The sequence below is a fragment of the Perognathus longimembris genome, chromosome 2, assembly GCF_023159225.1.
Source record: "Perognathus longimembris pacificus isolate PPM17 chromosome 2, ASM2315922v1, whole genome shotgun sequence".
NCBI lineage: Eukaryota > Metazoa > Chordata > Mammalia > Rodentia > Heteromyidae > Perognathus > Perognathus longimembris.
Genome location: NC_063162.1, coordinates 50,450,877 through 50,467,724, shown reverse-complemented (window position 1 = coordinate 50,467,724; position 16,848 = coordinate 50,450,877). Strand labels below are relative to the sequence as shown.

General features: G+C 42.7%; 1 protein-coding gene across 3 annotated transcripts in view; it reads right to left on the bottom strand.

The window, feature by feature from the left end:
- Nucleotides 1–16,848, bottom strand: part of Lrmda (leucine rich melanocyte differentiation associated) — a 1,039,777-nt gene that overhangs the window by 444,782 nt on the left and 578,147 nt on the right. For all 3 annotated transcript variants that reach the window (XM_048339109.1, XM_048339108.1, XM_048339110.1), the window contains one exon: nucleotides 1,833–1,959. In XM_048339109.1, the coding sequence (XP_048195066.1) occupies nucleotides 1,833–1,959 (127 nt within the window). The remainder of the gene's footprint in view (nucleotides 1–1,832; nucleotides 1,960–16,848) is intronic.

The window sequence follows — 16,848 nt, the reverse complement described above, 5'->3', positions numbered from 1 at the left end:
GAAACTATATGACCTAAATTCTACTTTAATAATCATTCTACCTTTGATTAAGAATATTGTTGAGTTAATCACAGGGCAGAAGAGAGGAAAATCCACTATAATTTCATGAACACCAACTGTGTATTTACTTACTGTCTTCTGTTAAAGTGTCCATTAATAATGGCCACCAGGAGCAAATCTGTTAAGGTCTGAATATTTGCGTGCACCCCAAATTCATGTGTTGAAACCCTCAACTTTGGGGAAAGTATTAGGTCATAAAGGTAAAACCCATATGATGGGATTACTGCAATTATGAAGGGACAGGAGAAACCAGACTCTTCTTGTTCACTTCTTCTCTCTACCATGTAATGATTCAAAATGGAGTCATCATCAAGAACCCAGCCATACTGGCCCCCTTCTCTCATATCCCCAGTGTCTCCACTATGAAAAATAAACCTTTGTTGTTACCCAGGCTGTGGTATTCTGTCATGAAGCAAATGCTGACCTAGACAGTATTTCAAAGAATAAAGGAAATACTAGCTTATGGATTGAATATAAACAGTGGCTAATAACTGCTTTTGAAAAAAAATCATCTCAGTGCTGACATATGCAAATATGCTAAATTTAATGTGTATGTCTGCTTATATTTTACAACCAAAAGGAAATATCCTGGTCCCTTTTCTAACTTTGTGTCGATATGAGCAAGTGATTTAACTACTCTGAGTCTCAAATGTTCCATCAATAAAACAAAGCAATAAGACTTCAAGTCTGAAGCTGCACTGAGGAAAGGAAAGAACTTAGGATACAACCATGGCTGAGATTGAATCTGGGACGGAGTATCTAGGTAGATGTCTGAACAGGGAGCCTATGCCTTACCTCTTTCAGCATCTAGGTAAATTTTTAAAAATTACTCCCTTCTCACAGGGCTTGGAAAGAATAAAAATTGCTATAAAGCACCCTAAGATTTTTCTGGCACCTATGAGCATTGTAATCATGAAATGCTACTAATAATTTCTTCATTCTCGATTTTATATGGAATTTGCTCTCTGTGCCAAGCAGTTTTATCCATGTTTAAGACACATGGAACTTCCTTGCTTCTCAGGGCCAGCATTTTAGTGTATGGCAATCCTGAACTCCCAACAATGGAGAAATCCAAAGCAGTTAGTGTCCTGAGGCTCAGCTTGTCTGGATTAAGTGCTCACCTTCCTAGGGAAAGCCACGCCCCACAATGTTCCGTCTCTCATCACAGCCCAAGTGTGGTCTCCACAGGAATGGCAGATATGGGTCCTGTATTCAAATGTGTCTTTCTGTGTTAGTTCTTTCCTCCCTCCTTGCCCACTCCAGAATTGTTCCTCAGCTTGCAACAGCACCTTCCAGAAACTTCCAGAGGAGGCCAGTTTGCTTAGAGGCATTACCTCCTACACCCCACCAGAGGTCGCTCTCCCACACAAGCCCAAGCAAACAGAAGCAGCTTTGCCTCTTCCACAGCAGTGACATTATTTTCTCTCTCTATTTTTATCTATTAAAAAGATTTCTTTGCAGCCATAACTTAGATCTCTACACTGAAATGGAGCAACAGGAAGATATAATGGTGCATTTCATTTATGAATGACCTATAATAAATTACTCTGAAGTGTCCTGAGTGCCAGAAGACAGAACGCTTTGTCTGCCCATGGACTGTATTTCACATACTTTAATTTAGCTGACACATAAAACTCATTTGACATTTTGCAGGTATTTGTGTGGGGCGGGAAGGGAAGGGGGGGCCAAGAGGGGACAACTGGGGCTGGACGGGAAGTAGGGGGCCAGGCGGGAAGGGGGAAAACAGGCACAGCAGGAAAAGAAAAGGATATTTGGTTCTTGTTGAGGGTTAAGGTGTGCAGCTGGGGTAACCCTGGCAACACAAGGTCGTCCCCCAGCAGATTGTTGTCCAAGATGAGCTCCTCCAAGCTCCCGAATGCGCTCAGTCCTTCCAGTGACCTGCAATGACAAAGGCAAGAGGAAAAATGATCCTGCACTAAATCAGAGAGGCTATTATGAGCCGAAATAAATATTTTAACCTTCCCTTTCAGGACTGGGAATAGTTTGGGCTTGGTGCCTGTCAGCAAAGTGAATGACAAGAATTAGTAGTGGGAGCTGGGGGTGGGGGCGGCAGGGGAGAAGGGGCCGCTGGCACTCCCTGCATCCTTCACGCATTGCCAACATGAAGGATGAGGGTCACTTAGTAAGTAGCCAGGATCCAAAACAAAGGGCTTCAGATACGGCCTGCAGGATAAATTTGTCAATGTCTTGTGCCTTCAGGCACCCAGCCTGGGCTGACCCTAACCTCCATTCCCAAGATAAATAACTCTGTCACAGTTCACCTTCATTCCCTGGACACAAATTTAAGTTGTCATCCATCATTCCTGCCTAGAAATATCATACCCCTCTTACAATAATAAATATAACTTCAAGTATCATTTCTTAGCGGTTCTTTTCTGTGCAGTCATAGGGGAAATGGCAAGGAAGGTTTCCTTTCTCTTTTCACGTCCTCGGATGGGCCCCTAACCCCTTGTCCTCCACCCCAGCCCCCACCTTTTTTTCTTTCCTAATCACTCTTTGCTTCTGTCCAGGGTCCCCATTGGTTGCCCAACAAGCAGGACATCTGCAGAATTACATCACTCCAGCCCGAGAGGGCTTTTCTCCTTTTCATTATTTCTCTTTATTTGTTTTTGGTTTTGTTTGAAGGGAAAAAAAGTGGTCAGGAGCATGTCTGTTTCAAAGCTCCTGGCCTGAAGTTATGATTTTAACTTATGCAAGTGGATTTCTCACTATTTTTTAAAATAAAGTGTAGAATCTGGTACACAGTGTAGATGTGGAGGCAGTGCGGGGGGGGGGGGTGGAAGGCAACTCAGAAGATTAAGTATCCTGTGCAGAGGAAATAATACTCTATCAGAAAGGAGGGGAAATAGCCTTGTTTACACACATAACTGGAAGTTAACTCTTTACTGGATGTGCTCTTTGTGAGTGTTGGGGACAGAGGTGATGCGGGGCAGTGATCGCCGGAACACACACAGAGACATTAATTAAGACAAGCAGCAGGTCCAGAGGCTTTTGCAAACACATGCTCTCCCGCTCGCTCACCTGCCGGACCCAGGAGATATGCTGAGCTTGCACAGGCTGACAGCTGAGCTACGGCATCTACCAGAGGGAGAGCTAGCATGGGTCCCTGCCTGTTCCATAAAATGTGACGAATCAGGAAGATGTCACCTAGGCTATTCAGTCATTTATGACTAGCCTCGACATTACAGTCCTGTGTGCTTGCATATGCAATGTATGCACACTAGGGCTCTTGAACCTTAACACCCAGAGCTCCTTGGTGGGACACTACCAAGAGGTCTCCAAGGTAGGGGTATGTAAGCTGCAGTATATGAAATTAAACCCCCAGTACACTGGACCCACAGCTCTGCCTGCTACTCCATGTCTATCAGATGTCAAAGCCGTTCCACTTGGGCTCCAATACCCAGAGCATCCCTGCCCGGACAGCCATGGCCATGGCCACGCCCTGCCTGGCCCAACTTGGAAGGAAAGTGCTGTACACACAGGCCATGCTATTTTATCCCTTCCTCCTCCTTTCTCACCTTCCTCATGGTTCTGGGACAGTGAAATAAAACTCCATTAAGTCTTTGCGGTATAAATTCATGCTCACTGTTAGCTGATCTGAACTTTTAAGCTGTGTCTCTGCTAGTTCACAGGATCTTACAGAAATGGAGAAGACTAAGTTGTAAGCAAATACTCCTCTCCTTCCTCTATTTCCTTTCTCCTTTCACTCATTGATGACCCTCTTCCCTGTAGGCTCTGACCTTGGGCATGTGTTGAAAATCAGGGTGGGCAGATGAACAAACCCACTGAGATATGTCAAGATACACCAGGAACTGGGGGTGCCAATGCTTGATACTCAGGACCAGGTTGTTTGCCACCAAGGTCGGGGGGGGGGCTGCCTCCTGTCAGGCAGCCTTATGGATGGCTAATAATTGCTTTGTGTACAAATCTCAGCTGGACTCTGGTCAAAGGCAGCATCCACATCCACATTGTTACAGAGTTGTTATGTAAATATTATACTTTTATCATGAGAATCAGCAAATGGCTGGCAACTGGTACACAGAGGCAAGCCCCATCCAAGATGCTTTGGGGGGGAGGTAGAAAACCAAATGACAGCATGGTGAGAGACAAAGCTGCACACTAGAAGGTCAGCCACCTCCCACGGGCACATCTTCCCTTACAGCATGCAGGCCCAGGGCAGAGCTCCTTTGCAAAGTGAAGTCTCCAGGAGGATTCCTTTCAAATTGTCCTTCAAAGATTTTTTTTTCTGGCCCATATTATGTTATTACCTTCTCAGTAAAGAAAGAGCTATGTTACTTGGGGTTGCTGAACATTTTGGTCATTTAATCAGCTTTGTTCAGAGCTGAGGGACAGGGATGAGACACAGAGCAAAGAGGGCTGTGAGGCTGGGGGAAGGGTTTGCGGGCGTTGGCTGGCATGTGGAGGTTAATAAATATACACCTGGAAGACAGCTTTATTTTTCACTTTTAATTTTTTTCCTGGTGATTATTGTTGTGGTTGTTCTCCAAGAAGGAGCATGAAAGAGAAATTACTTGGAACAATCTTTGAGTTCATACCCCTCTATAACACATGCCTGCAAATAGATCTGCACTGTGAAATAAAATGACTAGGTAAAAAATTAAATGAAAAAGGTTTTAAAGATGCACACAAGTCTACACTGCTTAACAGGACAGTGACAGTAAGCTTAGAGATGGTGAGACAAGGAAACTGTAAGTTTTTCTACTATAATCATGTGTAGGATGAACAAATGCACCCCAAAATGAAAGAACTGATGGAGGCAGTGGCTATCATTCCAAAGTTATTCACTAGCTTCCCTGGCAGTGACTGATGTCTGAGGCATGGGCCAGGGTGCTAGACGGGGCTGGCAAGTTGTACCCACTTCTGGGCAAAGCCAGCCGGAGATGACACCTCCTAGCCTGGTAAAGAGCCATCAAGAACAGGCAGGGAAACTGAAGTAGCACTGCTTGGTAGCAGGGGGTTTGTTCTGGGAATCACATCAGTTTCTCCAGCACTCCTCCCTGGCTGCCTGCCCCCCCCCCCATCTCCCAGCAAAAGAACTGCAATGATCCTACCCTACCCCACAGCTACCATCTGGGTCCCCTGGATTGCTGGCTCCACCTGAGTTCTTGCTGGAGCCGCAGCAGCGAGAGTCCTACAGCCTTTTACAAAGTCACATCAAAATGACAAAACATCACAATGCATTCAGCTCCAGTGGATTCAAAAGGAGATAACTTTTAAGTTTCCACTGTAATTAACCCTATCCTCGTTAAGATAATTATGATCAAGCTTCCTGTCACAGTTAATACCCTAGCATCATCGCCTGTGGCTTACACTCTGCCCTCATTAGCTTATAAAAACAGCAGCACTAAAGAGGCAGTGGCTGGGAATCCTGAAGGAGGGGGCAGAGCAGGGGGCAAGGAAGGAGGCAGGGCAGGGGGACCAAAGAGGGAGCCCTGAGCTCCTTAAGTTCAGTCCCTGGGTGGGTACAAACTCAGACTTCTTCGTTCTTTCCCACTACAAGACTGGGCCACTAATGAGAATGGAGGAGAAAGACTAGACCAGGGATGTCTGGAAGGCTGGGGCAGAGGAACTTCTGGCTTGTGGTACCTCTCCTTGAATGGCAGTCAACACACAACCAGCCAGAACACTGTGCCATTAAAATCACCAGAGGTCATTTCCAGAAGCCCTTGTCACACAAGCTCTGTCAAGTATAGAACCTGCTTTTCACAGCAGTAACACGTGTGCTTGGCATGGGAGGAGAGGCCAGAGGCAAGAACAGCCCACCACAGGCCCTGAAGGCACCATCTTCTCTCTTTGGAACCATAGTTGGCCACAAAGCCAGGACCAAACCTCAAGATCAAGCAAGGAAACTAGATTTTCAGTGAGATCTTCAGCTATTTCCTCCACAATATCCATCTACATATCTACACATGTTAAATGAGAATGGATGAGTCAGAGGCCATAGACCTTCTAGGGAGCTGAAGTTAAGGCTGGCAGCTGTGATCTGACACCTTCCACAATCTCCAGTCCTCCTGGCTTAAAAGGGCAGGCCACTGTCTATATGTGGTGTCTGCTTAGATCCTAACAAAAAGGATCACAATGTGACTTCCACATACCTGGACAAGTTGTTGGCTGCACCAATGGCCCCATGCCTTCTCACTAATCAAGCACCACTCAGCCAGGGGCTATGAGACTAATAGAAAAGCAGCCAGGAGGATCCCAAGGGCAGAACAAGAAGCAAGTGCAGGGCACTGGCCAGTGGCCAGGATGGCAGTCCTCTGTCTCAGCTTTCAGAAGCCACGCACCTCCTTATCTGTATCTTGAGGTATGTCTGAGAACAGGAAGAGAATCAAAGTCTGCCCCTGTATTCCAGGACAGAGAATACAGTCTTTAAGTGCTTCCTTACCAGTTGATATGAAACTGCACCTCTGAAAGTAGTCTCCCTCATATTTTACTACTCCTTGTAATCTCCCAGCACTTCATAATCCAGAAACTGAGCAGTCAGTGCCCACCAACCATATCCTAAGGCCCCTATTGGCCAATATCTGTTCTGATAAGTCATTCCAGAGTTAAACAGTTTCAACATAGGAGAACAAAAATACAAATTTGTTCCTGTTTTATCACTACTCCACTCCCATGTGTGATACCCACCAGGTGCTAGAAAGAAGACTGAGAATTAACTTCCCACAGTGGCCACATCCAAAGTTACAAGGCAGAACACAGAAAAGCTAGTCAATGGGGAATGAAGAAAGAAAGCAGATCAGAGAGTTGCAATGTAACTTCTCATGTCCTAGGAAATGGCCCAGTGATAACACAAATATTTTTAAATACTGTTCATTCAGCCTCAAGAGGTATTTCTTCTTTCATCCTTAAGACTCTTTATAGCCTATTTAAATAGAGGCAGAGATAAGAGGAATGTGAGTTCAAGGCTAGCCTGGTCAAAACTTAGTGAGATGTTATATAAAAAACAAGATAAAAAGATTGGAGTTGGGGCTCAAATGGTAAAGTGTTTGCCTAATAATTGAGCCACTGGTACTGTTGAGCTTTTAGGCTCCCCAGTACTGCATATGTATATACATATGTATATGTTTGTATATATGTATATATATATGATTAAAGCACATTATAAGTATGAAAATATCATAGCAAAACCCCTTATGATATACAATTTAATATGTATCAACAAAAACAAAGAAACTATTAAGAAAGATATTAGAATCCCAAATAATTGTTAAAATCAATCATTGTATCAATCAAATAAGAGAAAATGTCAGTCGTATATAAAGTCCTGAATATGGTTTTGAGGTCCAGTTAACCAAAAATAGTCATTTAAAAGGCAAATAAACATTGAGAAAATGAAAATACTTGCAATACTTCTAGCAATCTAAGCCTTAGCAACCTTAACATGGAAAGGGCTTTTGTAAATCATTAAGGTAAAGCTGAATCCCTAAGAGAAAAAAAATTAAAAACAAAACAAAAACCCTTGGGAGAGAAAATATTCACAAGTGAACTGTTAGGTAATGGACCTGTGGGAAACATTTTTAGCTTCATTGGGAATCTAGAATACTTAATTTAAAGTAAGTCAAATATTTATGCTGTTTCCTTAAATTTGAATATGGTTTTGTCATAAGTTTAAGTAATAAGTTAATGAAATACAAAAGAGTAAAATTATTATCATCTTTCTAGGTGGCAATTTATATTAAAAGCCTTAAAACTCATGTTTCACCTATAATTCCAGTTCCAATAATATATTCAGAAACTATTAAAAATACGTGTAAGAAGACAAGTAAATGGCTGTGGTGCACACCTGCAAACCCTAGCTACTCATGAAACTGAGATCTGAGAATCCCAGTTCAAAGCCAGCCCAGGCAGGAAAAGTCCATGACACTCATATCTCCAAAAGTTGGAAGCAGCGATGGTGTAACTAAAGCAGCAGAGCACTAGCTTTGGGTGGAAAGCTAAAGGACAGTACCCAGGCCGTGAGTTCAAGCCCAAATACCAGCAAAAAAAAAAGTGTGTGTGTGTGCACGTGTGCATGCGTGCGTGCATGCATGCATGTGTGTGTATGTGTGTGCTATAAGTTTAAGTAGGCTCACTATAAAATTATTAGTATTTTCAGACAGGGTCTCATTATGTAACTCAGGCTAGTCTTAAACTTGCAATCCTCTTGCCTCTGCCTCCTAAGTGCTGAAATTCCAGGCATGCACCACTATGTTTCACATTATTTATAATAACATTGTAAACAAGCCTAAAGGCTCAACAGTAGAGCAAAATGAATAAAGCACAGCATATCTATGTAATGAAACACGATTCAGTAATTAAAAATATTGCACAGATATCTAATGAGCCAGTAGAATTTCATGCTACATATTTAAGTACCTAAAATTAAATCATAGTACATTATGTTACACAAACACACATACACACACACACACCAATATCTCATCCACTGAAATTAAAAGTTATCCATATGCTCCTCTCCATTCTTCATACAAATTTTCATTTGTACTATGTTTCCCTGGGCATTTTCTTCCATATTGATAGTTAAGAGTCATTAAAGTAGTCTTTGTTATGTTTTTTTTCTAGTTTACAAAATGCTACTAATATGCAATCTTATATTCAGTATCTTTAAGACAATTCAGTATACACACAATCACAAATGCATATGTATATGTACACACACACATACACACATATACATAATATACACCCCCTGGGTAATCTTTTTGCAGTTTTTCCTAGTAACTAAATTTTCTATTAGAACAATCACTAGGCAACACTCTAATAAATAGTACTTTCAAATAAAACAAGACAAATCCCCATGCACAAGATGAAAAAAGCTTAGGGAACAGTGTGTGTGAAGAGAGTTGAGTATGAACTGCCGGGGGGGGCACCACCCCATAATGCTACTCTGATCCTAATCTATTCTCTTCCTTTAATGGCCCCTAACTAACTCTGCCCAGAGCTCTTGTTGCAATTCTAAGTGCCAGATTGCAAAGGGCCATGGGCATTCAAAGATACCCCCCAACCCCACTCACAGAGAGCAAGCAGGAGGCAGGGTGTCAAAGAATGACTACTTAGCAGCAGAGAACACTTAGTGTGTCTCAGCAGTACACCCATGCACTTCCAGAAGACAGAATCAAAAGCAAAGATGAGAAAATGAGGTATATGAGCAGGAAATGTCTTGAACCTGTAGAAATAGAGGAACTGTCCACCAAAAGAGACTAAGCTGTATGCAAGTTACCACACACATTTGGTTGAACCTGATCCTAGAGCACCTTTAGAGCGAATTTCTGAAGATAAGATTAGGCAACCTCAATCATCCAAATCCTGTGGCTATTTGACTGCAGCTTCTTTTTCTACAACCACAGTTTATGAGTGTTCTCTTGAGTCACCACCAACCTGCCCAAGAGGTGGGATGAGTGAGCTGGGTGGGTGGTGAGTAGCACAGTTGTAGCAATGCTATTGATACTTAACTCTTTTACTTGATTCTTATCTTCCACATGGGACTGAGAAGAACCTCTTTAACATTTCTCTAATAATGAGATGCCTTCATACTAAAGCACAAGTCAACAACACTACACTCACATAACCTATAAACTATATTAGAGTTTACAATAGTGTCAAATGGATCCTGTCATGGTCTTCTTAGGGGCTCACAGACATGAAGTCCTAGAGGAAATTTAGGATAGTTGATTGTCTCTCACTCCACAGAATATGGCTAACTAATGTCCAGAGAGGGAAAATAGCTTAGCTGAAGCCATCTGTAGTCATCAAGGCACACCTAGAAGCTTTGCATGTAGAGTAGTCCTTGAGCTATTCTCAAATACTACACAATATTTCCTAGTTGTGACTCAGAAATGAAAATTCACCATTGCCACAACCTTTGTCCAAACATAGAACCTATAATCCCAGATATAAACCTAACATTTGGATTTATGTTTTCTGATCCAATTCCCATATTGAATTATTATCCAATAACTAATTCTATGTCCTCAGTTATGAGGATAAATTTAGGTGGTTTTCAGCCTCTCTTGCTATTTTATCTGTTCTCCCAGATCTTCCTAGAACAACTCCTAGAAGAACCAGTTTTCACAGAATCCTGGGCTCTCCACAAGGCTAAGGGTGTATTGTAAATTGAGCTAGGTTGAAACTTCACCAGCTAATTGTCCCTCTAATGGTATAGAGGTCACTCTATAGTTCATTCATTCATCCATTTTCAAAACTGTCTTGAGTATCACCTCTTTGTCTAGAACTTTGCTAGTCTCAGAGGCTACAGAATGATTATAATTATGTTTCTCTGTTCTAAGTAGTTAGCACAGACCAAGAAGTGTTTGCTACATAATGTCAGGGCTAGAAACCAGACTTTAAAGAAGAGAGTGAAGCTAGCCAAGACCTCCAGGAGGAGATAGCAGGAAATAGAGAGAAATGACACAGAAGAGCAGACTGTTCAGCAATTCAAACAAGATGGGCTCTGGAGTCGAAAGGCAGGATAGCAGGGATGTAGCAATCACTTTTTCTGGCCCACCTTGCTCTGTTCACCCTGAAGCAATTCCAGCAAGTCATTCTTTCAGGACAGAAATGAGGACTTGAGCACTTCCCCTAGATGAATAAGTCCCCATGTCCTATCCTCATCCTTCTTCCCATCTGGGCTGTCCTCCTAAGTCTCTGGGGGGCCTTCTCTACCTTTCTACCACCCCAGGGACAGCAGTTTTGGGGCCTAACCTTTAACTATGTCTCTGAAATTATTTTGATTCACGGCTTGAGATTTTACAAAACCACACATGCACGCATGAAGCCCGTGGTCTCAGGATCTTGTTTGTTTTTAAGAGTCCAAGAGTGAGTTTGTGTGGTGGGTCCTATAAATGGAGGTTTTCTTTGCCGGGGAGATGTGAGGGAGCGGACACGGTGTGCCGCAGCCGCGGTATGTGTGCACATCGCATGGGGCGGAAGGCAGCGCCTGGAGGGGGAGGCTCCCATGACCATTGGACAAACACATGTTGGGCCAAGAACACAGCTCTTCAACCTCATGAGCTATTTGCTTGAAAGATAACAGTGTCTCTTCCACACCAGCTTTTCACCACCATCCTGAAAGGGAATTTTTAATTCAATAGATGATGTCTACTCATTGCAAGCCAACCAGAAAAGGAGACATTTACATGGCTGGGCCTCAAGGCCCTAAGATCCCAGAGGGGACCTAATCAAATACTCGCCCAAAGACCACCTCCCTATGGGCAGAGCCCCCCTGGAATGGAATCAGGCCAGGAAAACCAGTGAGAAACATGTGCCAACTGCGGATTCTGTGAGGTCTCAGTTGACTGAAGAAGGTAAAAACATGTTTTCGATCCCAGACTACAAGATAGCTTTATATATCTCTTATAAGAAAGAAGGTTTGGGAGATAGGGTGCTTCCAAAAGGAGCACTTGTTCCAGAGTCGTTTTCTTTCTTCCAAAGAAGCTCTAGCTCTATGCTTTGTGAAAGCTTCCTAAGAACAACCTGGTGAAATATTGATTCCAATTTTCTATACTGGTGCAATCTGGTCCCCAAGAACATCTAGAAATACTGGGGACAAAGAGGCCAACTAGTGGCAGGCAGGCAGTGTGACAAGTTTGAGTTTTCCGTAGGGCTAAACCAAGGTTCTTGCCTCATGTGCCTCCCAGGTTATCTGATGGCTGTTTGTGGCAGAGGAGTACCAGGATGGCATTTCCAGAGGAACATGTGCTTCTGGTACAGGCTATTTTGTCAATTCAGCAGAGCCAAACAAATATAATAAGTAAACATGCAAAGGAAGACCAGTAAATCTGAGGGTACAGACTCCATTCTAAAGTCTGATGTTATATAAGACCTTGAAAAAATAACATTTGCAAAGTCTTATTTTTAATCTACCACAGCAGCGGCAGGGAAGTCTTGGGCTTGTATACTTTGCAGATATTGATGTAAGGATCACAGGAGCTATGGAATGTGAAAACAATCTGCACCAACATGAGGATGGTTTGTTAACAGAAAGACTACTTTGATACATGGAGATATTTTCTTTTCAATGAAAGGAATCAGTTACCTCGGCAAAACAAGTAGTTAATCTCCAAAAGAAATATTATTATGTTTTGAAGAATCCTCTGACAGCCTGGGGAGAGGGCAGCCTAGGAGTACCTTGGCTTGAAGAACCATTCAGAACTTGGCTCTTCTCCTGGGCTTGGCCACCAGCTTGTTTCAGTGCTGCTGTCAAAGCCTAGCTCCTCAGCCTCGCTTTGCTCTTCTGCAAAGTTAAGAGGCTATACTCATTTGGAAGTCTTTTCCATCTCCAACATCCTATGCTCCAAGGTGAGTTGTAGGAAAGAAAACTCAGACCAAAATTTTGATCATTGTTTTAACCACTCTACTATTTGGTAAAAAGCTCAGGAGGGCTGTTACAGGACATCTCCAACCTTCTCTGAAACATTAGGGGTCAGAGGGCATAGTGTATGTCAAACTCCAAGTATGTCATCTAATTATTATTTTAAAAAGACCCAGGGAGATAGTGCTGGCAGTCCATGCCTGTAATTATACTTCCTCAGGAACCTGAGATCTAAGAATCACAGTTCAAAGCCAGTCTAGGCTGGAAAATCTGTGAGATTCTTATGTCCAGTTAACTACCCAAATTCTGGCAGTGAAGCTGTGGCTCAAGTGGTAAAGTACCAGCCTTAGGGAATTGGGAAGAAATGAAAGGCACTGCCTCCTTCTTTTCTTCATCTGTTATAGCAACACAAACTAGGAAATGACAGGCAGAGTGACACACTACTCAGAGGTCAAAAGATAAATGTTTGATGAATTGACCATTACTTGAGAAGTGATGGGTTTCATATGTGCATAATGGCCAAGCTGACTCTATTCGGAGTACCTGCCAAGATAGGAAGTCATAATGAATAGACCTTGAGATGCTCTGGACAGAGGCAGCTATAATTTGACTGGCTTTACTAAAATTAATTCTTACAAAGGGAAGATGGCAGTAGACAAAACCAGGCATTTTTGAGAGATCAGAAAAGCTGAGAATTACATGAACACAAAGGAGACATTAACTATTGTGGGGTGTTTTTTTTCCCATTCCATGTGCCAGTCAGGTTATCAAGAGAAAATTTTGAGTTCATTACATCTAGAAGTCATTAAAATGCCTAAATGTGCCCAGCACCGAGCAAAGACACTTGGGATACTGAGATTAAATGACCCAACTAAATAGAAAGTTTCCCTCATCAACAGAGAATGACTCATTCACCGGTCTATTTATCCTTCCTTCTGTGAACATTTACTGAGAATTCTTTACCAGGCTATAGAAGGATTTTTTTCTCCCAGTCCAAGTAGAGCTTGAGAATCCTTGTAGATGAGGCTTTTTGAGCAAAGGAAGAAAGTTTCCCCTGGTTTCAGGACTCTTCCTAGGCTAGGTGCTCACAGGTAGCTGTGTTTGGACATCTTGCATGCAGAGGCCTACAGCAGTGGACTGCCCATTCCCAAGTTTACTGGCTGATTTTGATCCTTTGGCTCTACATTCATGTTTGGCGTCATTCAATAGATGACAAGATAAATATCCCCCACCAGAACCAGAGAGTGCTCACAAAAACACTGTCAAAAGCAGAAGCCAGATATAATGAAAGAAACAGAGGAGAAGGGAACCCTGGCTTTACCCTGGGTTCAACAACAATACAAAACTCTAGCTGTATCCATGAACAAGTTGCCTTGATGTCCTCCATTTCTGGAGGTGGAGCGATTATTTGCTCTATCTTTTGACTAAGTTTTTTTTTGAGATCTTCCACAGACCATTCTAGACAGAGAATATAATGATGGCTACAATATTATCCTGTCCAAAATAAAGGTATCCAACATCTCATGAAAGAGGGCATAAACACCAGTTCACAAATTCTCACTGAAGGGTCTCCATTGTGCCTTCCCAGATCCAAATGTCTGCAGGTCACCATCCTAAGCCTTCACTCTTCTTGGACTTTAACGACTAAGTACAGATCTGCTAAGTACAGCAAGCACCAAGGCTGATTATTCAAGCCTTGAAGCAGCCACCCTTCCCCGGGTTCCATGTGAGGAACAAGGATCCTCTACCGAATGCAACCTCAAAAATAATTCTCCCCCTAACTGCTACTTCTGCAAACTCACATTTTTCTATGACAGTGAGAGGAAAGTCACTCATTACTAAACAGCTCAGCAAGGCTCACACTATTGGAGAATATAAAGTTTTATGAGCAGATCTCTCCTTTTCTCTCAGGGTTGAAGTGAGAAAGTGAGAGAGCAAGCTGGAGCTCCCTGGCTCAGGAGTCCAGGGTGAATTATTGACTGCCGCTCAAGATTCACAGCCCTTAGTGGTAGGAGGTTAATATTCTCACATGTCATTAGGTCTGTTGGATCTCCTGATGGTTCACTGAAGCAGGCAGCAAATTATTTCCTCATGTTGCTGAGGACAGTACACTTCAAAGCAAGGGAACCCAGGTCAGGACAGGCCCTCAGGGGTTGTCTGTAGGTACAAATGGACCTGGAGCTTTTGACAAAACTTTTTGATCAGTTTGACCCGGCTTTCAAGACAGACCTCCAGATTTTATTCCTAGCATTCTTTAGAGAGCAGCCAGGACCTGCAGGAAGATTGAGTTACCTGTCTGGTCATTTTAACTTCACTTGAAATCCCCCCATCTCTATTCTGCTAAGGTGTATCTTACCAACCGTTGGAGGTAGAGCTTAAATCTTATTCCTTAGAGGAGCCATCCCCAAACCAGCTTAGATCATGTTTGGATGAAATTTCCTAATTATTTCTATATGCATTTTCCTCCCACCAACAGTGCAAGGTTTGCTCTGTTCTATGCTCCCCGGTGCCTTACTATTTCCTTGACAATTAATTAAGCCACGTGACCAATATGCACAATAGCTCTGTAGCTTTTTGCATCTCCCACAGTGAAGGCTAGGAGGAAGGGAAAAACAGATGTGCTCTTGATAGGAATTCAAGTCCTGAATTGCAGAAGGAACCAGAAATAAAAACTCACTAGACATGTCCTTGAAGATTGCCTGAAAAAAAATGCCAAAAACACTCTGAAAGATCATATTAACTGAACAAAGGGTGATGAGGTACATGGATAGTCAGGAAAGTGAGAGAAAATGCAAGATTCACCTGCCTCAGGTTCAGGTTTACTAAAGCAGTTTATTTAACTACGTAGTGGATATCACATATGGATTGTTAGTTGTTCCTGGTTTTCTCAATAGCAGGAAGGCCCCTACTGAGGTCTTTAGCATCATCTGGGAGGTTGTCTCAGGAAGGGGAAGGAATCATCTGTGAGAAGGAAGAAGGAAGAAGGTACCAGGGGAACCTAAAGGGCACCCTGCTTGAGAGACTGTCTTCAGGACACTGAGCAGGAAGCTTAGGTCTAATAGCTGTACAATAGCTGCAGATGAGTTAGGCTGGACTCCCAAGTGTCTTCTCCTATCAGAGTGAGGGCTTGCACCAAGAAGAGGGTAATAAAAATCAGATAGCCCTTCCTCCAACCTGAAGGTGCAAAGGAAAGTTGAGATAAAACACAAAACCCTCAAAAAAAACGAGAGGGGTTGTCCTTCCTTGGCCATGCCTGTCTTCTTCTTCTTCTGTGTGGTTCACTTCAAAATATTCTCTTCAGGTCAGTACTATTCCTTATCCTCTCCTTAGGAGCCTTATTCCCTGTTCTTGAAAATACCTTTACCTGGCTTTTCAACAATTGGATTTCCATGCATAGATGGTAAAAGCAAATAAACACTCAGACCCACACACCCACTTACCAGATATGCACATGTAAATAGTGAAGAGAGATGAAAGGCCACATAATCCACCTTTATCCAGTCCAGCCTGGGTCAGACCCCAAAGCAAAGCCACTTTGAGTTTCCACAGCTAAGCAGCCTTCCCTGGGCTCAATCACTCACTAACTCACTCACTCGGAGCTCCATCAGGAAAAGTCAACTACAATATTGTCGAGGACAGGGCTCAGCAGAGTGGCCTTCCTCTCATGGACATGCCTTGGATTCCTTCAAAGCAGGATGCAGAAGGATGACTAGGTCAGTGTGCCTAAATGGTGCACTGCAAACCACCTCTGTCAAAGCCTCCTGAAATCGTTTCTTAAAATTCTGATTCCAGGTCCCAACTCTGACTTACAAATCAGGCTCTTTGTGGATGAGCTTGAATAGTCAGTTTAATTTCCAAGTAATTTCTATCTCTACCCAAGTTTAAGACCTACCAGGGGTTCCCAACTCAAGAAGCCCTTTGGGGTCCAGTCAGGTGGTATATGATACTTCAGTGAACTCAAGGGGTATCAACTGTGGCTATACTATGATTCTAGACACTCAAAAAAAGAAACACTATCAATAAAAATGACCCAATGCTACCTTAAATTACCACAAAAATGTCCTTCCATTTTTATGTCCTGCGCTTGCTTTGCAAGAAAGTACAAATCAAGGTCATTACTCCAAAAATAAATGTTGCTTTGTAATATCAAGTTTATGCCCTTTCTGTATACACAATAATTTTGTCTTTCAAAGCCCAATCATGGTGGATTCTTAAATGACACATGCAGTACCAAAAATATGTGTAAGTCAACTGAAGCGACAATAATGAGAGAAACCACAGCCCAGGTCTAGCACACACTGACAGCGCCACATCACAGCTGCCTACTGGTCAAGGACAATTGTAAGAAGCAACTTCAGGAATGTTGAAATATCAAAAAAAATGTACTCTTAGAAATGCTGAAGTACAGAAAATGCAGGGAAGACAATAGGGAG